This window comes from Labrus mixtus, chromosome 4, assembly GCF_963584025.1.
Source record: "Labrus mixtus chromosome 4, fLabMix1.1, whole genome shotgun sequence".
In the NCBI taxonomy this organism is placed as follows: Eukaryota; Metazoa; Chordata; class Actinopteri; order Labriformes; family Labridae; genus Labrus; species Labrus mixtus.
In genome coordinates, this window is record NC_083615.1 from 31,422,084 (window position 1) to 31,448,602 (window position 26,519).

General features: G+C 41.2%; 1 protein-coding gene across 3 annotated transcripts; it reads left to right on the top strand.

Annotated features, from left to right (window-relative positions):
- The first annotated feature begins 479 nt into the window (after positions 1-479).
- On the top strand, positions 480-25,492 carry phaf1 (phagosome assembly factor 1). Of its 3 annotated transcripts, none has more exons than XM_061036908.1 (16): positions 480-1,734; positions 1,932-2,014; positions 2,765-2,848; positions 2,965-3,008; positions 3,818-3,897; positions 3,986-4,080; positions 5,894-5,991; positions 6,270-6,382; positions 6,798-6,931; positions 7,696-7,779; positions 9,471-9,553; positions 9,705-9,748; positions 9,865-9,914; positions 17,630-17,688; positions 17,883-17,955; positions 19,787-25,492. In XM_061036908.1, exons 1-16 carry the CDS (start codon positions 1,671-1,673, stop codon positions 19,880-19,882), a joined length of 1,284 nt encoding a protein of 427 aa, XP_060892891.1. In that variant the 5' UTR covers positions 480-1,670; the 3' UTR covers positions 19,883-25,492. The 3 variants fall into 3 exon arrangements, with proteins under 3 accessions (XP_060892891.1, XP_060892893.1, XP_060892892.1); XM_061036910.1 differs by having other exon boundaries at positions 5,927-5,991; XM_061036909.1 differs by having other exon boundaries at positions 1,932-1,996.
- The last annotated feature ends 1,027 nt before the right edge of the window (positions 25,493-26,519 follow it).

Below are 26,519 nucleotides of genomic sequence, written 5' to 3' on the forward strand. Positions count from 1 at the left end.
AACAAATTGACTTAAAAGGTCTACAGCAGGCAAAGTTGCATCAAATAGAATAGAAGAAAATTATTCTGTTGGCATTAACTTCACAATCCTTATAATCACAGCAAATCATTGACTAACCATACCCTTTAGCATACTGTAAAAGATAGCAACATGTAAAGAAACATTAGAAATACATAAATTGATACCAGAAACCAATTAGATAGGACTTGGAATGTGTTTAATGTAAAAAAAATAATAATAAACGTAATAATAAAAATAAATAATCGTCTGTAGTATAGCCTATTATTAGCCTACATAGCTTATCTAGGCTATACTTCACTTTTCCTATTTTAATATGGTTGGAACTGTACTCAGTCATGGAAATATTCAAGCTGATTTAGATATTTGACTTTAGAAATCCCGCTTCACAGTCGTATGTGTCAGCTGACCGTGACGTCAACACGTCCGTCGAGCACGTTTGCTGAACACAGGAAGTTGAATTATCAGCTGATCCTGCTGGCTGTTGTTGATGCCTGAAGTTGCTGTTGTTTGGACACTGTGTTGCTCTTATCTGCTCCTGACATTGAAGAGACATTAAACCCCAAGAGAGGGACACTGTGGGCATTCACCGTTTGAATATCTAAAGAGAACCAAGGGAAGCGTCGTGTCTTTAAGACTTATAAAGACTATATTCTGTCGACAGGAGGGCAGCTAGCCTCTTCAGCTTGAACGGTGAAGAGAAGAAAAACAGCCGACGGCTTGGCGTGTTTTCTTTGTTTATGTCGTGCCAGTCTCAACCGCGGAATCAGTTTTATTTGCCTCGAATTTAGTTTTTTGTTTTCCTGCACATACATTATTTATATTTATACTCAATTACCATAACACGGAGAGCAGCTAGCTCGTATGCTAACGTTAGCACAGTGTTGTTGTCAAGCTTTCGTAACCGCCCGACAGTGACTGAAAACAGGGACTGAAAACAGGGACTGACAGAGGAAGAAGTCGGGCTGGAGGAATTAATGTCGTGCATCTGTGTTTTTTTTTTTATTATTCCCACAATCTGTCACTTGTTAGTTGCTTTGTTGAACTGTTATAGCTGAATAACTGTTAAGTTGTTTTTCTCTAAAAGCGTTTGAGACGTTTTAGTCTGTTAGTCATAGTCATCTCTTTGTTCAGTCCTGAATTTGAATCAAGTGAGTTCATGTGTTTTGTCTTTTTAAAAGGTACATTTTTACGTACACAAGCAAGTAGTGTGTAAAGTGACAGCTGGCCTTGTACGTTTCAGGCTGACAGGTTGCGTCATTTGTTTGTGTGCAGGCTGTGAGTCTATGCAGTGTATCTGCTCACCTCTTATTTGAAACCTCCGTATCTCTGTTAGCTTTAGGTACTCAGCCTCAGGTGCTGTTGTGGATGTCATTTTAAATATTTAACACATTTTGTCATTCTCCTCTCATGCGACATGTAATGAAGTGACCATATTTCACTGTACTTTATAGATTGAGTAGCTGTTTCATGCTCACACTCTTGAATTTAGTAGCTCTGTGAAAAAAGAAAAAAAAATGAATTGAAGTTGCTACCTGAGGCTATTTTGAGACGGTGGGTGAAATCCGGAAGAGACAGGCTAAAAGAAAGGGTCCCTCAGAGGGTTCCCATTGTGTCTTAAGGTGAGCTGAGCTGCCCCCCAATACTTGCCAATGCTGGATCTGGAGGTGGTGCCTGAGAGATCACTAGGAAATGAGCAATGGGAATTCGCCTTAGGTGAGTTTTGACGAAACCTTTACAAGCATTAAAAAACATGACACACACTAAAGGGGAGGGGGAAGAGAAAATAAAAGCTGCTTATAAATTCCTGAGGTCATATTCAAACAAACACAATTATTGACTTGTGATGGCTCTGTGGGAAGTTAAGTTGTGTTTGTTCATTTTTGTGAGTGTTTTTGTGTCTGTGTTTTCAGGGATGCCATTGGCCCAGGCCATCTCTATTCTTCAGAAACACTGCCGCATCATCAAAAATGTCCAGGTGCTATACAGTGAACAGGTTAGATGACCAACGGTCCCTCTTTATTATATCCTCTCTCATAAACAAAATTGTTAATCAGCTTGTTCAAGAATCTCCTTTTTAGGCAGCATTACATGTTTGCAATTTTAAGACGCCTCCTTGTTTGGCAGTAGTTAAGCCAGTCCTAATAACCCACCCCCACCCTTTATTTAGTTTGATGCCATTTGGTAATTCAGTTCAGTGCATAAGCTTATTACAGATTTGATATTGCCGTGTATGTAGGCTGTTTGACAAAAGATTTCTCCCCGTTTAGTTTAGTTTACCCTTACAAAATGTGTCCAGCAGAGAGCACTGAAGGCTTTATTTATTTATTTATTTTTAAAGATAATGAGCCTCTCTCATCTCTAATTCTCAAAACTCTCTAAAAAGAGTAGAATATGATTTTTTTTCATATTAGGCGTTTATGTAAACAAAGGTTATTTTTGAGACTGTATAATTCAGCCACTAAAAGGCAATATCCGTCCAGCTATTTTAAAACTCTTCCCACAGGTTCGATACTAAAAATACAACCAGTCAGAGAGCTTGTTTTTAAAAGACTTTGAATATTGGATTCAAAATTGTATTTATGAGTGACATCAAGTGTCACATATATAACAGTCCATGGGATGTTTTAGTTTGGGCATGTGCCTTGTTTTTCTCTGAACTAAAAATAAAGGTTTGTTTGCTTTGTATCTGCTCATGAGGTCACACCACCCTCTACCTGCAAGCTTTTGTTTGTCTCCCCTCCAGACGCCACTCAGCCATGACCTCATACTGAATTTGACTCAGGATGGGATTAAACTGCTGTTTGATGCCACAAATCAGAGACTCAAGGTAAGAGTTATATGTGTGTTTTTATGTGTGTGTGGCAAAGATATTAAACTATTCTGCCTTGGTAATGAGTGAACATTTAACTAACCATGTGTATCCATTATCTGTCTGAGTAACAGGTGATTGAAGTCTACGACCTGAGCAAAGTGAAGTTGAAATACTGGTGAGTAGAAATGTCTACCAACTGACGTGGACAGAAGGAGAACTATATCAGACATTCAGCTGTCATAGTAATGTGCCTTTATCTACCACAAATCTATTTAATGGTCAGTGTGTGCGATTTACATTTTATGTTACCTCAGAGACTGTCTTCAGCTACGAGCCACAGAGTGGCAGCTGCTTATTGGAAGACGTCACAGTAATGGAGTCTGCCTGTTTTAAAGTGTTTCTTTAAAGTATTGATATGTGATTTTTCACACTTAAACATAATATAAATCAAGTATCTCCTCTGAAAATAACTCTGTGAGTCATGACTGTCTACAATGAGTGTAACACCCGAGTCCCACTGTCTGTGATGTTTTCAGAGTTTTCAGAGTCCTATCTTCAGTTTGTTTACATCGCCCGGACGGCCGGCTGACTCCTCCCCTCGTGTATAAAAGTTGTTTAATTGAGGGACTAGAGAAAAGAAGAATAACATACTGTACTCACTGCTTAACTGTGTTTCTAGATCACGCTCATTTCAGGTAAATTTACATGCAGTGTGAAGATACGAGCATAATAAAGATCGCTAGCATTAGCATGCTAACACAACAATGCAGCGTGAGTTGTTTTGGTTTCATGCTGGTGCTCAAGGGCGACATCTGCTGGATCAAATAATCACATATAAAGCCTTTAAAGTGTTTCTTTAACTCTGTGGGTGTGATTGACTCAGCGAAATCCATATCGTCTGGAAATAGTTCCTCATCTAGCACAGCATTCCTTATGAATGTTAATCAATGTTACACCGGCTCTTTGTGTGTTCCTGTGTTTCAGTGGAGTCCATTTCAACTCTCAGGCCATTGCACCAACAATAGAGCAGATAGACCAGTCATTCGGAGCGACTCACCCTGGAGGTACTTAACAACTATATGTATATAAATATACCTACATTTAATCTTACCAACCTCCTACATCATGAACCTTTTCCTCTTCTCCGTCTAGTTTACAATGCCGCAGAGCAGCTGTTCCATCTCAACTTTCGAGGCCTGTCCTTCTCCTTCCAGCTGGACTCATGGAACGAAGCTCCAAAGTACGAGGTGAGAATGTTTCCTCCGACTTGGCTCGTCAAGCTGTTTAAAGAAAGGCTGAGTGGTTGTTTCTTCACATCCTAAGGGAATCAGGGCAGCCTTGTGATTTAAGTGATTACCCTTCATACTGACAGTCTGAGGACAAGCCCTGAAAGCATGTTCCTGAATCCTGCTGAGCTAGGTGTTGTGGCATCCTAATGTGAAGTTATAAATGACTGAATGAAGAAACCAAATGCATGCTGGGAATGAGATTGTGTTGCTGTTTGTTTAGTCTCCGAATTGGAAACCAGCGAGCATTAAGTATAAATTCTGTTGTTTTACTCTTTAGATGTCAAAGACTCATTGCAGTGTTATGTAAGCGTTGAAAATCAGACTGCAGCAGGGACTTTAGGGACCTGGGTTAGAGCAGGCAGCATGAGTTCTTGATTAAATTCTCCAAAACAAAGCAGACTTCAGCAGAGTGCACTGCAGACTTTTAGGCAATAAAACACACAATCAACAATCTGTATGTTTCTACTTTATCACTATATATATTAATACAGTCATGCTCATAAGTTTACATACCCTGGCAGAATTTGTGATTTTTTTGGCCATTTTTCATAGAATATGAATGATAATACAAAAACTTTTCTTTCACTCATGGTTAGTGGTTGGGTGAAGCCATTTATTATCAAACAATTGCGTTTGCTCTTTTTAAATCATAATGACAACAGAAACTACCCAAATGACACTCGTGGAGTGATGAAAAGTTTTTGTATTATCATTCATATTCTCTGAAAAATGACCAAAAAATCTCAAATTCTGCCAGGGTATGTAAACTTATGAGCACAGCTGTACATGTAGTGCTGGAGTTTTGCCTTTGTGGCTTTGTTTTACTGTCCGTTGTAGTTGTGGCTGTCTTGGAAGATGCATGTAATGAATCTGCTGCTCTGCTTCCTTCGGCTGCTTGCTACTGAGTGCACCTATCATATGGTGATGTTTCTACTGCTCATACTGCTGGTTTCTTATCTCATTGATTAGGGGTTGGCAGCTCTTTCTGATTAAGCTTTTTGCCTGCTTCAACATATTTGACATTTCATTGTACTATATAGATTCTGCTTCAAACCTTTATTTCCCCCCTGAGCTGCATGCTGAGTCCCAGAAATGGTTTTGTGTGAGTTGTTGAACAAAGCGTGTTCTTGCTGGTTATCTGTAGATGTTTGCGTCTACAGACAGTCAAGTTTCAGCTTCTAATTTGAGTTATGTTTGTTTTTTTGTTTCCTATACTCCGCTACATCTGAGGCTCTTTGTAAGCATGGGTCTTTTTGTCTGGGAATGAACGATATCTATAAGTGAACAGATGGAAACACTGACAGCTGCAACTTTTACTTGTGTTTATAATTAGAATGACTCATCTGCAGCCACTTTGCATATCTGTCGATGGTGCTGATGAGTACTCTGTAAATACACAAAAACAAACAGAAAAAAGTCAACTCTGCTGACTCACAGGGATTCTTGTTTGGGTACTGGAACTCTGTCAGGTAATTTTTTTTCTACCTAACAGAGGTCCAAGGTGGATTACAATGTGACGCTTCACCGATAAATAGAATTATGGTGTTTGAGTTTTCCCCTCTGGAGCCGAGGTATTTAGGTCAGTCATTGTGCTATGATGTTAGCTCTCCAGTGCTTCAGCATAGATGACCACATCTTTCTGTGCTTGAGGATCAATGGCTTGTGCAGCATCCTTTTTAACATATACACATTAACATACATCTGTTAATATGCACACACAAACACAGTTCATAACAGGCTTGTACTACTCCCAGTTGTTTTGCCTTGGCAGCCTAACTTTGCCATGGGTTTGGCCTCCCTGCAGATTCCACATGGGGCAATGGTCAAGAGGATGCACATCTACACGGGCAACAACCTGCAAGAAACAAGGTAACACACACTGACACACACTTGCCGATACAACTCTATCATATCTGGGTGCAAAATTGTTTTTTTTCTTAATCATTATTTTAATTGTTTTAAATCTTTGGAGGAGTTTGATCTCCATCTTAATCTGCATCAAACACTGTGAAACTGTATTAAAAATACTGCACAAACTGACCAGGAATCGTATAAAATAAGACAGTTTAGAATAAGTTTAACAAAACCTCAAAAACAAGGCAGACACACACACAAATACACACTCTTCTCTCTCTCTCTCTCCTCAGAGCTCCAGTGATGCCGTGGGCGTGTTTTCTTGGTAACATATATGCAGATGGCGTGGATGTCCTGAGAGACCAGGCAGGGCCTCTTGGGCTTAAACTCCGCCTTCTCACTGCAGGTGACATATGCCTCTTTGTTGTGTTTGTCCTGAGGACAGGGAGCTAAGATCTATGAGCCAAACATGTTTCAAAAGTGTTTCCCCTCACATATCCTCAAAATTACAATCTGATGCATTGGATTCATTTTTCAACATTTCCACCATCAGTTTCCATTCTTTCTTTTTCTTATACTTTTGGTTGATTTATATTAAGATATAAATCATACTGATTGTAGTAGTAGTAATGTATTCTTGTATTAATATGTCATCTGTTGCTATAAATCCACTCCCACTGAGACAGTCGTTGTCACTGGTATATATGTTATATTTTCTCTCTTCTTTGTGGGGTTGATTATCATTTGTGTTAAATTATTATCTTTCCTGTTCTGTTTGAATGTGCGTGTGTGTGCGTGTGTGCGTGCGTGTCTGTCTGCAGGCTGCGGACCAGGTGTGATGACTGATGCTAAAGTGAGGACCATAGAAAGAAACATCTACTTTGGAGACTCTTGTCAGGATGTTCTGGGTGCTCTGGGCTCGCCACATAAAGTCTTTTACAAGTCCGAGGACAAGGTAGGAACGCTTTAACTTCAAGTCTAGAGAGGAGACGCTGCTCTTGTTCTTAAAACTACTTTTGTCTTTCCACAAACACTAATCGTCCCATCCTAATCTTGATCCTGTCCTTAACGCAAGAGTACAATTTCCCCCTGAGATCAGAAAGATTTTTTTTTTTATATAAATCAAACAAATAACTCTTAAAAGTACCGGGCTATTACTGTTTGCACAGTACGATATTTAACCCTAATAGTCCATTTCATCAAACCCTTTTCCAGTGAAAAGGCAAGAAAAACTCTGATAAATTCCACTCACACAAGCCATACAGCACAAAAACACAGACAGAAAAAAGTTTAAAAAACAAATTAAAAAAACTGGCTGGCTGGGGTGGCAGTAGCCTAGTGGTTTGTGACCATGCACCATGTACAGAAGCTGTGGTCCTCAAAGCGGGCGGCCCGGGTTTAATTCCAACCTGTGGCTCCTTTCCCACGTCATTCCACCCTCTCCCTCCCTAATTTCGGACTATACCCACTGTCCTATCTCTACAATAAAGGAATAAAAAGCCCAAAAAAGTATCTTTATCTAAGTCAGATAAAAGCTTAAAGCAAACACGAGCAGGCTGAAAGGAAAGCGAGTATTGTACTTGAGCTCATAGAGTGGCCAAAAACATTTGTTAAACTAGACAAACATGCACTTCAACATCTACTGAAGATGGAAATGGTTAATTGTTTCTTTGAAAATAAAGATGTTTATTGTCATGTTTGTGTTCTTGTTTATTGTAGATGAAGATTCACTCTCCATCACCTCACAAGCAGGTTTCTTCTAAATGTAACGACTACTTCTTCAACTACTTCACCCTGGGAGTGGTACGTAACTCAGCCTGGGCGAGTGATTCTGTGTATACCTTTATGTACTAATGACACATTGAGGGTTAATGCACTGGTAATTATACCTTTTTGAAGCCATAGATCAGGGAGCAAAAGAATGAGACTCACTAATTAGAGTTAGTTGTACTTTGGTTTCTTGTATCTTGTGCATTGTGATCAATTTGAGGGACAGACGGTTGCTAAAAGGTTTGTAGTAAAGAGAAATATGTAACTGCTGATGATGGTGGAGAAGCTTCACGGTCTGGCTACAGGAGCTGATCAGTACATGTTTTATAACGTACTGCTGGTTAGTGGGAAAAAATTTATCAAACATTCATGATCTGGTATGTTTGCATAAGTAAGGCCCTGTGTCCACCTAGCGTTTTTTTCCGTGCAGAAAAGCGCTGCTGGTTGTACGTCTGGGAGTGTTTGAAGCGTTTGTGCGCTGAGAAGAAAAACGCTGCACGTCCGTCCTGTCTCCATGACAACAGTCTGTTGACAACGGCCACTGTATGACTGACACTGCTCCGTCACTTTTTACTGCATGTTTTTGATTTGAGATTTTTTTTTACCCGATCAGACACGGAGCAAGGAGGATGTGGGTACAAGACATGATCTGTAGGAGGCTTAAATACAGGGAACAGCGCCTTTCTGAAAAAGTTGAACAATTTTCAACTTGAGCGCTTGTCTTTCTACTGCGAACACTCTCTCTACCTGTTGAAAACAACTGAAAAATTATGCTGGCGCTGAGAAAAAATGCTAGGTGGACATAGTGCTGGGCGATATGGCCTAAATTTGATATCACAATATTTTTTTGCCTAATGTCGATATTCGATATGACTCGATATTTATAGTATTAAAGTTTATAAATGTAGCCTATAAAACTGAAACTCCACTGTATAAAAAAAAATATCACTGGCCCGACCTTTGTAGCCGCTGGCCCAGGAACATTAGTTTTGATTTGAAGAATAACTGTCACCAATTTACTCTTGAACCATTCTGATGCAAAAGTCAATTACAACTTTTATTTAATTAATTGAGCTCTAATTATTTTGTATTTTTCTTATATTTATGTGCTCATGTTTATTCACCATGCTGGTAACTGTAACAGTCTACTTAATCTGATATTAATATGAGGCTGTGATAGATCTGGAATCTCTCCTTCTTTCTTCTCTGTGAGAAACTCTTCATCCTTAGATCTTTACTTTAGGTGCTCTCTTAAGGGCTAAGATGCTTTGTGAATAACTTTTATCGATCGAATCGAGCTTCACGATATATCGCCCAGCACTATGTGGACACGGGGCCTAACGTGTGATAAGTTATAGCAGTCTAATTTAGCCCCAGTAGGGTTCCTGAGTGTAGTCCAAATAAAACTGATGTGATGTTTCATAAACAAAACTGAGCTTCCTGAGTGCAAACTGCCAAAAGTTTTGCCCCGACTTTACTAGGACGGACACTCCTTCAGTAGGTTGGCCGATTAGTTGGTCGATGAGCTCTCGTCTGACCAAAATCTTATCAGTCGGACAATCGCAAGAGTTACTTTCATAAGGAAGATGAGATTCATCCATTTTGTCTATTTGCAGGGATAGGAGGCTCACCCCACTGTAGGAAGTAGATAGACCTGTAGTCAACTGGTCTGTTCAACAGTTTGAAAAAAGTAATCTCAAAGACCATGTGTTCTTATTTTTAAGGATATCCTGTTTGACTCAACAACACACCTGGTTAAGAAGTTTGTCCTCCACACCAACTTCCCTGGACATTATAACTTCAATATGTAAATATGTTTTATCTAGCATGATTCCTTTCTTTATGATTCCTTTCTCTTTTCTCAACATGTGTCATTCTCTACATGAATAAGGTTCCTTATTAAGACACTGTAAAGTTTCTTCCTTTGTGTGTCTTCATGACTGTTGCTCTCATCACAGATACCATCGCTGTGACTTTAAGATTCCACTGGTCATTAAGAAAGGTAAGACAGTTTTCAATCCTGCATCTTTCAAAGTAAAATCTCTGTGTGCCTCAGCATTAATGGATTCATCTAATGTGTGTTTTTTCTGTCTCTGTTATTGTGTCCCTGCACTTTAGAAGGAGCAGATTCTCAGACGGAGGACTGCATCTTAACCACCTACAGCAAGGTCAGTTATACACAAAATGTTCATAGACCTGTTGGGCCACGCAGGCTTAGGACAGTCAAACTATGGACTTGGGCCTGCACCTCTGTGCCTTTGAGTTATTTACTGAGATCACAAAGAGCCCTAAAAGGACTCTTTATCCCAGAATCCCCTGCGGTACTTCACACCTACGTGTGACGTAAAGGGGGGACCGGAACCTGAGGGAGACCCCACAGGAAGGCGGCCAGGTGACAAAACTCTGAGACTCCCCTCGTTCGCTCTCTTTCCACGCGCTGACTTCAAGTGCTCGGAGACACAAGCTCACCTCCTGTTTCCTACAAAAATCTTCCTTTGTTTTAAGTTTTGGCGCGCAGGTAATCCACGGCCGGCAGTGTTCCAAATCCCGAGCTCGGATTGTCCAGTGAACGCATCTCAGTTTCTCGGAGAGCGTCAGACTATAACAGATTATCAGAAAGATAACGGTCTTATTCCGTCCTGCAACAAAAGGACATCAACGGACATCTTTCCACTCGACGGAGAACCAACGAAGCCGCTCTTGCCGTAAGGGACCCTCGCCGCCATCAGACGCCTCTACACCAGGACGGACAGAAGATCTGTTTTATCGCTGGACTCCTTTTCCCTTCACCGATCGCAGGCAAAGCGATTCACAAGTGAGGCTTAATTAGGTCTGGGCAGATTTAGCTTTAGAGAGTGTTTTTAACAATTGTTTGATTGAAGCAGAAACTGTAATTTTTATCTTTGTTGGATGGTCGCGTCCTGAGTTTTACCTGTTTAAAACTCTTGTTGTTTCCGTTTCGGACCGCTGCGTCCTATATGTGTTTAGCGTAACAGCGTTATAACCGGGTATTACTCTTCTGATCAGAAAGGCCAGTGTAAGCCGTATTAACTTGAATTCGGCCATTGGTTTGTTTCTGTGAATGAAGGGAATTACTCTGAGTTGTGGCGCGGGATTCGGACTGTGATCCGGCCTCTTCAGGCACACATTTCTCTCCACCTCTACGCTCCTTTTTTATCCTCTTTTCTTCCCCCATTACGCACATAGGCTACACACCCACACACATAGAGATCTATACACTCGCGGCCATCCAGACGCCTCAGAGACACAGATCGTGTAGGGCCGAACTCGGTCTCTTTTAGACATTAAGGCCACATGAGGTCTTTGTTAGGTGTGTGCCATCGGAAGGGCGACCACGTGGGACGAAGCAATCTCCCCCCTCTTCCCCCCTTCTCTATCTCTCTTTCATCCACAGACACAGACACACACACACACACACACACACACACACACATGCTTGATAATGTTTGTTGCTTAGATTAGTTTATAATAGTTATTTGTTTGATTAAGTTCATTGATTTTTATTGGTGTTGCTTTGTTTAAATACATTCTGTATAATTTAAGAGAGCAGTTGTTTGTGATTACTGGTTGTATTTGCATTGTGATATAAGCTGGGTGCGAAGGCTTTGTGTACGGATTTCACGCCTTCAATTTATTAAATATAGTTATTCATTATTAATAATATTAGTAATTAAATAACTAATTTGAGACTGATTTGAGTGATATTTTGGTTATATTTCCCTGAGTACAGAGTGGTGCCCCAAAACGAGATTAAACATAGTTTAATGATATTTTATTTATATTATTAATAATTAAGTATAATTATTAAAGAATATAACCAAAGTTGACTTGATACAACCCCAACAAATGGTGCAGCCCGTGTGAGGTCTTCAATAAACCAGCTTTGTTGCACTGTAAATGCACAGTAATCCGAATTTAAAATTATATTTTCTTTAAATTTTTGTTGTTTAAGCAAAGCAGACATCAAGCTGTGGCTTAGTTGTGTTGTATGATGTTGGTTAACGGTTAAAGCAATAACTGTTGTCCCCTTTGTGTCCATACAACAATTGGACATAAGGATGCAGCTAGTGTGACTTTCTCAATGAACTTGATTTGTTGCATTAATCCAGATTTTGATCCTGAAGTATTCTACTAAAGGATTGTGGTGCTCCTTGTTGTTTGAGAGCCATTTGGCCAGATGAGAGTGTAACCTCATCATTGTCGCATAGCCAGCTGTCTGAGAGGTGTGAGTTCCTCCCTTCCTTTGAGGACTTGAGGTGTGAATCCCCTCTCCTATCTTCCAGGATAGACTGCAGTGATCAGTTGGGAAACCTAGATAAGATTTGCTCTTGTGTTGATCTAGCTTTGTTTAGCTTCTGTTAACAGTAATCCACTGTGGTTCCATTTTATCACGGAAAATGTGTACCAAGACCCTAGGTGAGCCGGGAGCTGAGACTCCTTTTGGATCAGACGACGGAGCACTGCAAGAAACTGCTGCCGGTCTGACAAACCTCTCCTCAGAGGAGAGTGCCAACCTATATAGCTATTCAATTAGCATTAGTGATAAGAAATTAGAGGAGCTAGTTGATCTTGTCAACCACCGAGCCAGGATCACCCCTAATAAAGACAGAATGTATGCAGAAGACATACATCAACCATGGGCCAAGGCTCGCTGTGGATCAGACGATCCACCCCTTCAAGACGTAGTTGCTAATCTTATCCACCTCCCTATAGAGCAGCTCGACAGTCTGAACACCTACACTCTCAGTACATGTGAAGAGAAATTAAAGGGCTTGGTTGAATATGCAAATCAACCAACTGGGAAGCCAACATGCACAACTTCAGATGTTCTGGGCGAAATTCTCCTCCTTTATCAGCGCAAATCAAATGTGCAGAATGAGATACACCGGGCACAGCTAGCCCATGGAGGAGGGAAACAGACATGTTGAAGGATCTGGAGGAGAGGGGAAGATACCGCCGGGTCGGCCCAGGCACAAAAGCGCACACGTCCTCAGACTACCCGGTAAAGAGCTGGGTGAGTAAAGATGAAGGGCGCCACGCCTCCCCAGACCATGAAGCACCATCATGGGGAAACGCTCCATGGCCCCCGCGTTCTGCAATACGCTTTGAGCCAAGAAAACCCTCACCCCGCAGGAAGAGGGACTTCACGACCCCTAGAGACAGGGAGGAGGCACGGGTCCAATCGGGCACCGAATATTACCTGTCCCATGATAGACGGCCACGTCTGAGCCGAACACAAACCCCGCCACGGTTGCAACGGTACTACCGTGACAACCACAGGGCTTACGATTCGTCAGACGACTCGGACGGCTCTCGCCAGCCTTCGGGTCAGGGTCTGCGAACCAGGCAGATAGAACCTCAGGCCAAAGATCTGAAGCGTTTTGACCCAGATAGCCCAGATTCAAGTATTAACGACTACCTTAGAGAAGTCGACCATTGTCTCCTTGACCTGCCTCATGCGTCCTCACATGAAAAACTGAAACGGATCTGGAAGACTACGGCTGGGAGTGTCCGTGCTTTCATGGGGACACTCCCACTAAAGGTCCGATCCTTGCAGAAAGGAAACAAATCTGTTAGTCAGCACTTACAAACTGCCAAGCAGAAAGTGTTGGACATGTTTGAATTAATTCAGGGAGCACAGGTAAGCATGGAGCAAGACATATCATCAGGATATGACTCTGATCCTGGACCAAGCCCCTCAAGAGATCAAACAACCCTGCTGAAAAAGCTCAGTAAAGAACCGAGCAGCCAGGATAACCCAAGGACTGAGGAAATAACTCTAATAACTCTATTTTTCCCTGATTTTGACTGTGGAGCCCCGCTCCTTGGGGAAACGCCCCAGTTCCCCGACAGCTGTGACACCCTTTCACACCTTCACAGGTTTGAATCACCACATAGGAGGGGGGGTGACTTCTCAGCCCCCAGAGGCAGAGATAACACCAGGCCCCCTCCTGTGACCTGTAGGTTCCCATCGCAGGATTCACAGCTGAGGAATATCCAAACCTCAGATGACTCGGATGGCTCCCTTTTACCCAGAGATCAAAGAATGTGCATAAGGCTCAATGAATCTATGGCACAGGATGTAGAGCGGTTTAATCCAGATAACTCAGAACGCTGCATCGATGATTACCTCGGAGCGATTAACCTGTGTCTCAGTGAGGTACCTGATGCATCCACAAGAGAAAAACTCAGGCTGATCTGGAAGACAACTTCCAAGAGTGTCCATAACTTCACGACTACCCTTCAGCCTGAGATCAGATACCAGTACTCTGCGCTCTGCAATGCTTTGCGCCAGGAATACTCCACCTACATTGACCCTGCATCTGCCCTTAGTGCTTTCAGTGTCTTGCACCAGAAGCACAAGGCCCCCAAAGATTATTACTGGCGCCTAAGATCTGCATATTTTCAGGGACGTGAGGCTCCAGGTTTGGAAGAGAACCAAACTTTCAAGTCCATCTTCATGCACAATCTGCATGGCTGTGTGCGGTCAGATGTCACCCTGCATAGTCGTACACATCAGCTTAGTATGAAAGAGATCAAGAGATTCGCACAGGCAGTTTGGCAGACACGCTTATGTCACGTGACACGTGAGGGCAACAAGAGACCACATCACTGGCAGAATAGAGAACAGAGCCAGGGGGGTGAAGGTGGGACTCAACCACAGAGTAGGTTCCAGCCTGGAGAACTGAGAACTACCAGATCCGAACGGAACTCTTGGGATGGCCGTAGCCTGAGACAGAAGGGTAGGTATAACCGGAGTTCCTACGAGCTCCCTATGGAAGCAAGTTCTGACAGTTCTGCCAGGGAGTTGGAGTGCATGAAAGAGGTGGTAGGTCAGGGGGCCTCCCTCGCTTACAGAGAACCCGATTCTGACTCCACATAGCAGTGGGGGTGTAGCCTCCATTCTGGAAACACAACAATGTCACTCTACCGACATGAATGTTTCCTAGTCCCTGTTTTGTGTTTTGACATTGGTAGGGAGACACATAATGTACATGTACATTTACACACCTAAATGCCACAAACACCTTCCCACAGGCTTACTCCTGCCCAGGCTAGGAGTTAGCCCACAAGTCTACACCTGACCTCTTCTCTTTCTCTCCTCCTCTTGTCTGTTTGTTTCATTTGTTTTGTTAAAGAATGCACCTTGAGTAGCAAAGCTTTGCTAATGCCTGGTTATGTTTTATGCCTAGCTTTAGACATAATTAGACAGTCTGCCCAGACTTTGCCTCAGTGTCTGCCCAGACCGAATGCCTCTCAAAATGTATGGACTGTTGCTCACTAACTATTTGAACGTTTGTCTCCTAACACATGGACTGTTGGCCCTATTTGCCCTAAAGACTGTGACCCGCAATCCCATTCTTCAGGACAAAGGGGGGATGTTGGGCCACGCAGGCTTAGGACAGTCAAACCATGGACTTGGGCCTGCACCTCTGTGCCTTTGAGTTATTTACTGAGATCACAAAGAGCCCTAAAAGGACTCTTTATCCCAGAATCCCCTGCGGTACTTCACACCTACGTGTGACGTAAAGGGGGGACTGGAACCTGAGGGAGACCCCACAGGAAGGCGGCCAGGTGACAAAACTCTGAGACTCCCCTCGTTCAATCTCTTTCCACGCGCTGACTTCAAGTGCTCGGAGACACAAGCTCACCTCCTGTTTCCTACAAAAATCTTCCTTTGTTTTAAGTTTTGGCGCGCAGGTAATCCGCAGCCGGCAGTGTTCCAAATCCCGAGCTCGGATTGTCCAGTGAACGCATCTCAGTTTCTCGGAGAGTGTCAGACTATAACAGATTATCAGAAAGATAACGGTCTTATTCCGTCCTGCAACGAAAGGACATCAACGGACATCTTTCCACTCGACGGAGAACCAACGAAGCCGCTCTTGCCGTAAGGGACCCTCGCCGCCATCAGACGCCTCTGCACCTGGACGGACAGAAGATCTGTTTTATCGCCGGACTCCTTTTCCCTTCACCGATCACAGGCAAAGCGATTCACAAGTGAGGCTTAATTAGGTCTGGGCAGATTTAGCTTTAGAGAGTGTTTTTAACAATTGTTTGATTGAAGCAGAAACTGTAATTTTTATCTTTGTTGGACGGTCGAGTCCTGAGTTTTACCTGTTTAAAACTCTTGTTTCCGTTTCGGACCGCTGCGTCCTATATGTGTTTAGCGTAACAGCGTTATAACTGGGTATTACTCTTCTGATCAGAAAGGCCAGTGGTTTGTTTCTGTGAATGAAGGGAATTACTCCGAGTTGTGGCGCGGGATTCGGACTGTGATCCGGCCTCTTCAGGCACACATTTCTCTCCACATCTACGCTCCTTTTTTATCCTCTTTTCTTCCCCTTTGACACACACACACACAGATCTATACACTCGCGGCCATCCAGACGCCTCAGAGACACAGATCGTGTAGGGCCGAACTCGGTCTCTTTTAGACATTAAGGCCACATGAGGTCTTTGTTAGGTGTGTGCCATCGGAAGGGCGACCACGTGGGACGAAGCAATCTCCCCCCTCTTCCCCCTTCTCTATCTCTCTTTCATCCACAGACACAGACACACACACACACACACACACATGCTTGATAATGTTTGTTGCTTAGATTAGTTTATAATAGTTATCGGTTTAACTAAGTTCATTGATGTTTATTGGTGTTGCTTTGTTTAAATAAATTCTGTATAATTTAAGAGAGCAGTTGTTTGTGATTACTGGTTGTATTTGCATTGTGATATAAGCTGGGTGCGAAGGCTTTGTGTACAGATTTCACACCTTCAATTTATTAAATATAGTTATTAATTATTAATAATATTAGTAATTAAATAACTAATTTGATATTTTGGTTATATTTACCTGAGTACAGGTTGGTGCCCCAAAACGAGATTAAACATAGTTTAATGATATTTTATTTATATTATTAATAATTAAGTATAATTATTAAAGAATATAACCAAAGTTGACTTGATACGACCCCAACAGACCTGTCCTTTCCAGTTCAGACCACAGATTTGAGACCAGTTGAAAAGTGTAACTACTAGCAATATTCTGCTCTACAACATTTTGAAATCTGCCATTTTGAACCAATGACACCAGACAAGACAGTTTAATTTTCTGTCAATGTCATGGATGTAGGCCACAGTACAAAGCTGCATGTATGTGTGATTGTTTGACCGAGTGCAGAGCTGAGCTACAAACTAACATAAACCTAAACCTTTATGACCTAAAAGGCAGGAGAAGCATGTGTTTAGTTTTGACTCAAACAAGTGAATAACTTCAGCGCTGTGTGGAGTCGTCACCATTTAATCTGTACTTCCTTATTAATCGTAGCTCTCCAATTGTCAGAGTTCAGAAGTTTGTTGTTAATTTCTAAAGGTGATGATTTGGAAGGGCATGTCTTATTAATGAGTCCAACTTTTTAATTTCAGACTCAGTATCTCGTTGTTGATTTCTCACTGTTTTCTTTTTGGCTTCACTACTTCTTATACTTGGTCTCCACATCATTTGTAGATTTTTGGTTAAGAGCCAAAATAATATTGACATGACATCTGTATTTTGCTGCTGTTGTCTTCAGATGTTACTACTCAGGAAGTAAGATAAATGTCTTTAGAGTGTGATGTCATTCCTATCCGCTGAAAATAGCCCAGAAATCTACACGGTTTTACTTGAAACAGGATGCAACAGTTGAGCTTCACGTCTGCAAAGCTGTGATAATCTACAGTGTCTTTCTCCTCGTCTCCTTTGACACACAGAGATCTGTCTGAATGTACACTGACATTGGAAACAGCAGTGTCACATTGACGCTAATATAATGTCAACATCAACTGTTACAACACCGTTTTGACTGTTTGCATTTTGTCTCTGTGTCAGTGGGATCAGATTCAGGAGCTGCTGGGACATCCTATGGAAAAACCTGTTGTGCTTCACAGGTAAACACACATTCTTTTTTTAATGCACACTGAGATATTTGATGTGTCCAACACATGTAGAATATCTTGTGTGATCATATGTTAATGTTGTGGATAAAGAAAAATGTCATTGTAAAATAAATGATATTTTAGACATTAGCCAGACCAGTATGCTCTCTGACGTTGTAATTGATCACGTTTGTTGTGTTTGTCAGGTCCTCTTCAGCCAATAACACCAACCCCTTTGGCTCCACCTTCTGCTTTGGACTACAGAGGATGATCTTTGAGGTCAGAATACAATTCTTTGTAGCATTAGCTAGCATTAGCATTATTGTCATGTGTGTTAAATTTTAGTTAATGTGACAGCTTTGGTTGTTTGAAGGGCTCGTTTAAGAATTATTTTGCAAACACCCCAATGTAAAAGTGATGGCAGTGTTTATTTGGTCCAGCAGGGGGGTGTCCAGAGGGGTGGACACAGGCTGCATGGGCCCCCTCTTAAAATGTAATTGGCCACCCCAAAACCCTGTACAATGTTTCACTTTGTCAAAGGCAGGACTTTGGTCAAAATCAACTGTTCTAGCTGTGTTGCTACAGGCTGCTAGTAGTTTTCATTTCAAAGTAACACATTTCCTTTTGTCAGTGCTTTGAACTGTGGGCAAATATTTTACACATCTATTTCATAAGATGAGTGCAAAGAGAGCAATGAGTCCCAAGAAATTGCAAGGAACCTCCTGCACATAAAAAAAACACAATATTGGCAATGTCTCTGTTCCAAAACCTCCTGTGCAGGAGTTTACCTACAATTTTTTTTTAAATACTTTGAATTGTGACTTTGGACATACTTCTTCTTTTGAGGCCTTAAAGAATTACGCTTAGAAGATAAATATGTTGGTACACAATTCTGTGCTTTTTAATGTTACATAATGAATAATGATAACTTTATTTATACAGCACATGTTTACAATGTGCAACATAAACTCGGGACAACAACAGAACAGACTCCAACAGGCCAAACAGAGAGTACAGAGATAAAACAGGCAGGTCTCAAAAGGCAATTATTAAGGAAAATTCAAGAGCAAGCGTCATCGACAAAACCAGCCTAATTCTATTGTTTCCTATTGGCGTGGTATAACGGCCCATGAGCGTTTTTACCCCAACGCCCCGTTTCTATTTCTGGTGGATTGATAATGTCCACATCTGTGATTGAAATGTTGTGCTCTGACTTGTGTCAACACCGGAAAATAAACTTTTTTTTCGGCTCATGGCGAGCCGTTTATTGCCTCTGTGTTGTGATTTGAGTCAGCTGCTCGTTAATACAAAGCACTACACATCCGTTTGTCAGCCTTCAGTACAAAATCACTAGATGTTATTCTCTTTGCAAGGGAGGATACTGAACTTTACAGAGCATAGAATTCAATATTTAACGAATGCAGTGTGGACAGCAAGCGTGCCATCATGCATGCTCTTAGGACACGGTGCCTACCAGGCATTCAATTGTGTTCATGCTGCTAAAATGTTAGCAATGTTATAACATAAACGTAAAGGTAAACTCCCACACACTAAGTTTCTAAAATGTATTGGCAACATTTCAGTACTAGACCTTCATCAGGCAAACCTTTGTCTGATAAATGTTTGTTTGCATGTTAGACAGTGTGAGGAGTGTTTGATGGCTCTTCATCTCACCTGTCTTATAAAATGGATGTGCAAAGGTTTTTGTCTATATTAGAACAGTAGTGCGCACTCACAGCTCATAAGTGGCCAAGAATGTAAGCAGACAGTCTGAGGGGAAATAAAATGTAGAGTGTCTGGAAGAAACTGAAAGAGTTGTGTCACAAACTTAATTTATATTTTTGGTGATTTTCATTGACTTTTTACAGGAAATGGAATTGACTGCATATTATACTTCATGATTATAACTAACATACCACATTCAGATAGGAGTAACATTGTCTGAACCTGTTTGTATTGAGGTATTTTCTGGCTCGCCTCTTTTCTCTAAACATTCTTTTAAACTTTCAGACATATTCTTAAACACAGTTTTTCTAAATACCTTAGCTCCATACATTTAAATGTGATCCTGTTCTTTCTAACACATGCTGTATGTTGATACCTTCTGCAGGTGATGCAGAATAACCACATAGCATCCGTGACCCTCTATGGAGCCCCGCGGACCGCCAGTAAAGCCAGACCTGAGTCAAGTAGTAGTTCCCACTGAACGAGTGACCATGACCATATCCCATTTGGCCTCTCCTGAATTTAGTACCTCTACTGACTGAACCTCTAACCCAGAGCCAGATTCTTAACCAAGCAGACCTGAACCAGAACAACACAAATATGCTTGCTCAGCTCATATGCTACTCATTTAACAGAACACAAAATCAGACCTGGAATTGATCAACTATTGTCTGTGGTTCCTGAGACGCAGTCCTTTCAGTCCGCTCAATAAACCCACCCTGGACAAGGATCTGGTGTCATGGTTTCTGTGCTGAAGTGCTGATGCTTTGACATGAAAACAATGTAAACTCTAGTAGAGATCAACTGTTTCCCCGTCTCCATGCTGCATCTGCATGTACCGAGGGACCACAGAAGAAGATGTCTTCAGACTGTAGTTAGGAAGGCATGTTTTACCCAGTGAGACGTGACAGCAGTCTGTACATGACAGTAACCTCCATGACATCATGGTGGATGAATGATCAGCATTTTAACATCATCTGCAACAAAACTCAGTGTTTAACATCAAACAGAGAGTTGTGGAGTTGTATCACCGCCAATAAAAAAACTGCTGCAGCCAAAGTCTTGAAACCCCACTCTGGCTTGACCCACTGAATACACATCTAACCAATCACACTGCCAGCACAACCAGGCAGTACGGCCTGTCTTCCTGCCACAACTTCAGAACCATCTTCAAGACCCCGGACACAGCCGAAACCAGCCCAACCCAGAGCCATCAAGAAGCTGCAGAAGATAGTCCCCCCCCCCCCCCAAAAAAAAAGAAGAGAAATCCAGATTTTTTCGGACAAGAGAAGAACCAAACACACTCTTACAGTTTGGAGCGACAAATGGCCCCTCAACACAACCCGAGACGTCCGGTGACCAGATATGAAGCCAAACGATCGAAAACATCCATCATCATCAGCACTGTTGAAGATCTCCTCCCTCTTTCCTCTTTACTGTTCTACAACTGTCTTCAGTGGTGCCACACACACACACACACACACACACACACACACACACACACACACACACACACACACACACACACTAGCACACAGCTGTAAGAACTTTATTAACCCACAGACGTTTGACGCTGCGGACATTTGTGTCTGTGTCCTCGTGAGCATCTGCATGTGATTGGTCGCTGGTTTTAAAAAGGGACATTTGAGCAGACTTTAATTCAAGCACACACACACACACACACAAACACACACAAAGCATTTCAGTCCCTTCACGTCTATACTCACATGTATTTCTAATACATGAGAGCCGGTTTTTCTTTGGCTCAGACATGCAGGCATGACACAAGAATTTGCATGAACTAGGCTGACATTTTGGGAAAAGGTGAGAATAATTACAAGCACAAACTGGCAACCTGATTGTTGTATTTGATGCTGCATGTTGTGAGGGGCATTGTCCTGGCACACAGTTTGTTTTTATTTCTCTCTGCCCTGCTTCACTCACACACACACACACAACCATGACCATTTTTTTTGTATTCATTTTAGAAACAACCATCTTTCCATTTGCACTAAAACACACCTTTTTACTTGATTGGTTTTTATGTTTGATCCTCAGAGATGGGTTTGTGGAGACCTTTGGAGAGATAGCGTTGTGTGTGTGTGTGTCTGTGTGTGTGAGAATGTGTGCGAGTTTGCAAGATGCACTTTTGCGGATGTCCTCTGTTCATCTCCACTTTCTTCATCTCCACATCTGACTGATACATTGCAATTAATCTCTCGGCGGTGTCTGCATTTATTTCTTTGTTGAATTGCCAAAAGCTGTAGCCAAAGACGTTTCAGGATAATTCCTTTGATTTGATCCGCTGACATTATCACTGTAATCTTCTGTCTAAAACCGGCCCCTTTGGAGAGAGTGGCTCCCTTTCCTCCGTACCTTTTGTTTCCCGCCGGCGGGTCAGAGAAAGTCCATGTGAAGCCTTTAAATCCAGCTCCTGGTTTCTGAGACTTCTGACAGTAACGGCACAAGATGACAATAGCTGCCTGATATGAGAGGCTTGAAAAACAATCTGCTTGTTGTTCATCTGCCAGATGACATACCTACTACCTTCACCCCTCCTCTGGCTGTCTCTGGTTCAGTGGTTATTTAATTTAAAGAATCCACATGATTGTTCTGTGGAATTCTTACATTTGGATAACGGGACAGATCATCAAGCATTCCATCGTCCTAACTTTTGTTTTGACTCTTCCTCCCTATCTTTGCTTTGAAGACTTTTCTTTAATCATAAGCATTTGAATAAATTGTGTATTAACTTTAATACACATATTCTCTTTTATTGTCCTGGGATGCAAATGCCATTTTGTATTTTTCTGTATTGCTAAATGTTGATTGTTTTTTTTTATCATCACATGTGAAGGCATCAGGGTTAAAGTCAGCGTCTGTATACGTGATACACGCTTGGTTGGCTGCTTCTCGGTGGTTTGAAAAAATATAGGATTTTTTTTTCTTCTAAATTGTTGATTATTTTTTCTTTAAGTTGATCAGTTTAAACTTTGCTTCATGTTGGTCTTTAATTGTATTCTTCTCTAGGTTTTTCTACATCAATTAACCACCTCAATGGAGTCGATCGATCAATTGTCTGATTTTAATCTTCCCTGATTCAAAATGCCTCCACAATCATCTCTAACCAGCAACATCCACAAGCAGCACACAGTTTATTCCAGGTACCTGAAATAATATGGAAGCTTTTTCACCACATTTTCTGAAAGATATCATTTATCTCTTAAAGCTCCTGTGAGGAAGTTTCAGTTTGTCCAAAGGGGGGCGCTATAACTGACACAGGGATACATCTTAACTTTACTGATCTTGTTTGGAACCTGCGTAAGAAGCGTTTTCTGACAGAAAAAAAGAACATTAAAATGTGTGCGATTATTGTCAGTATTTGCAGAATAGAATGTAAAAGAGAGGTCCTAAAATGTTGTTCATGGTCTCGTCTGACACCTTCCCTGTACGTTGCAGCAAAACTATAGACATTATCAATGTTGCTGAGAGTCTTGTGGGTCACATAGAGGGCTGACTAGTTATTTCAGTCTGTTTCATAACCAGATAAAAACTCCTTACAGGGGCTTTAATTTCTGATTCACTCAAAACCTGATGACAGCAGAACTTTTTAGTTTTATCAAAATACTTAATTTTTTTGGCATAATTTGACCTTTCTGTTCGGACAGTTAGGGATCATTTTTCAGGTCATTTAATATCCAAACGACCACATGAAAGAGCATTAGAAGAAAATAGTTTCATCAGATGACATCCAGCCCGTACGGCCCTGATGCTTGGAGTTAAGATGTTGATGTACATGCTGTAAATAGTTGTGTGCTCTTATTCCAGTGTCCTTTTTATTAAGGTGATCTGAATCAGGCGATGGCTGAGTATCTTAATAATCCTCCATGATACTGATCACACCCCCAACTCAGGAGGAGGCTTCAGCTCACACACGACTCGTAATCAATCACTGGAAGCTTTTTTTTTTTTTTTTTTTTTAACTCTGGACCACTCAGTATTGAGACATATTATCCTGTAACGCTAAAGGCTGCAAGTACACACAAGTGTTGGGTGTGTGAGTAATAAGTCCTGCTTCAGCTCTGCTTGACATGCTCTTTTTTTAAAGCTCAGTAAAGCCACTAAATACAAAGCTCCATAGAAGCAGACAGAGGAAGCGATATCTGTCTTGAGATTTTCTCTGAAAAAGCTGTGGTAGTGATGTTTTTGTAGAGTGGACAGAATCTGACTGAGTCCAGCACTGGCATGTTGCTGGATGTTACACCGCTTGTTTACACTAAAAGAAGCAACAAGTAAGGTGAAGTGGTTTCTGGAAGCAGGAGAGGGTAGATGAAATATTAAATATGAATTGAAACACATAAACTCATCTTTTCATCAGGCTTCCAGCATTAAGATTTTCAAGATGGCTGTCCAGCATGTCTAATGAACTTTAAACTCAAAGGTCCCCTATCCTCTGGTCTATCTGCATCTCGCGTTAAATGGGGAAACGGATGTAATATAACATGAAAGCTATATTCAAACATTTCCCTAAAACTTGCTGTTCTGCAAAGTTGAGGAAAAGAAAAAACAAAACTGTTGAACATTGTGCCTCATCTCCCACCGAGCCTGTCTTTGACTTCTGTCTCTATCTCCTCTGTAAAAAGGAATCTCCTTGTAAATACAATTTGAGATTGCATTTGAACTGCATCATTGTACAGTACGTACAGCGTGTGTGTGTGTGTCACTGAGCATTAGCAACAAGGTAACATGTATTTGGCCGTCTCAGCCATTTTAGTTTTTCTGTTACCTGTAGAGAATGGCAAACGGCTGGTTGGGTCGGGTTTCCCAAAACGAGGATGAGTTTTTCACCAATATTATTTTTTTTTTTACAAGGTGCATGTGTTGATAACTATTAGAAAAAACAAGATAAGTGTGGAAGTTTTAACCACCCTTAAAAGCTTATCTTAGTTAGTTTGGAAAGCATGTTTGTAGCATTGCAAAACATGGCATAAAAAACCTTTAAAGAAAGACTAAGATGCATGCTGCAGAATTTCATTATAAACTGAAGGGAAAATATTTCTTACAGAGTCCCTGAAGTCCCAAAAAGTAAAGAAAAACTTTTGTGTGCACAATTATTATTTTTTACTTTTTGGGACTTCGGGGACTCTGTTATTTCTTGTCTCCGTCCAAACTGAATTTAAGTACTAAAAAAGTGTTTAAAGCTACCTTGAGCTGTGCTGCCTTTAAAAGAATTGGTGAATTATGGAAACAAATCATGATCTAAAAAAAGATTGTACCCATCACCCCAGTTTTGGTAAACCCAACCCCAGTGTCATAGACGGTCAGTGTTGTGAGGATGCTTTGTTACCGAGAGACAGAGGGAGGAGTGTTAGGGTGCTGGGGAGTTAATCTCACCCAAACTCAGGTGGACATATCACATATCTTGTTTTTCTAAAATGTTAAAGTGAGAAAAACAAGTGAAATCAGGAGGTCTGCGTGGCTTTGAACTTCCACTTTTTTGTTGTTGCATTTTCTTTGTATTATTTTATTGAATGCAGGAATGAATGATTGTCCTAAAAAGATTGTTGTAATTTATAATGGACAGCTTCAGTCCAGTGTATTGATAATCTCATATTAAGGCTTTGTACTGTCTCTTATTGGTACCATATGTTCTGTTGCCTGTCTTGCTTCTCCCCAGAATATTTTTTTGTGGACATTTTAAACCCGTTTCTGGAAATGGGTGAGTTATACATTCAGTTAAACATTAATTAAAACTTGTGAAATTCATTGGAATGTGGCGTTTTATATTTTGAATACTGTAACTTTGTGTATGATGACATAAGTAGATTTATTCAGCATGTCCACAGAAAAAACGGCAATAACAAAACCATGTAGTGCAAAGAGAAGGACGAGGATGACTGAAAGCTTGGCTACTTTTAACTGTGTTTAATGAGGGGTGACGAGATGAGCTGCTGCTGTGCCATCTCTAACCACTCCAATGCAACATTTGGACTTTCATGAAATCCAATGCTCACTGTTCATTGACAGTCCATCTTTTGTGTGTGCAACCAGGATATGAAAAAAAAAATAAAAAATGTGGATGTGATAAAGATTGGGAGTTTTTTTTATTTCTTAGTTTACTCGATCTTAAAACTCACATACAGGGGTTATCCTGCTGGTTAATGAGAGCGCCTCCCGTGGTCCTTTGGGCGGGCAGCCCAGGTTCAAATCCAACCATCTCTAAATAAAGGCATAAAAAAGCCACACACAAACAAAAACGGATACAAACTTGCAATTTTGACTTTTGACTTTGGGCTAAACCTCAACATCTGTTTTGTACTTGAGCCTGGCAGAATTGTACTTTCATTAGTCACAAAGACACAGACAGTTTTATTCTTAGAAAGTAGGAAATCTGCATCTAATGTATTTTACCCTTAATGATTCTGACTTTAGTTCCAATCAATCTGGGCCCATATTCACAAACATCCTGAGAATACTCTCAGAAACATCCTAACTTAGTCTAAAGAATCCTAGCGAGGAAGGGACAGAAAAGGTTATCTTAGCGAACCTTAGTGAATTTGATGTGCACACAAATTAATATCAATTATCTACCCTTTCTAACTTCACCAGCTCAATGTTTAATGACAGAAAAATAAGATTTCTGTTTAAAGTCAGAATTTAAAGTACATCAAAAGTGAGTGCAAACTGCTGCACAGTCTCACTTTCAATGTTTTGGTCCTGACACATTGTCAGTTAGTTCATTGCAAGTAAGACAGAGTGCATACCTTTCCTATGAACCTGTCTTATGAAATAGTCATTGATTTGTAAAGGAAAATACAAGCAGACCTAATAGTTGGTTTTAACAAAAGTCTGGTTTCTTACAGGGGAAACAGCAAATCACAGTTTAGGATTTTGGGGGAGGCACCTGGGCTGGCCAATCAGATTTCAAGAGGGGCCCATGTCACCCCTGGCCACCCATCTGGACACGCCCCTGTTTGCATCAATACTCCATTGTTACGACGACACAGCTTCCCTTAATGGGGGACCGTCGCTCTTCCCCCACATGGTTTGAGGTGGGGGTTAACGCGGAAAAAAAACATGTATGAAACAAGTTTCAAACTCTGAGTGAAACATTAACA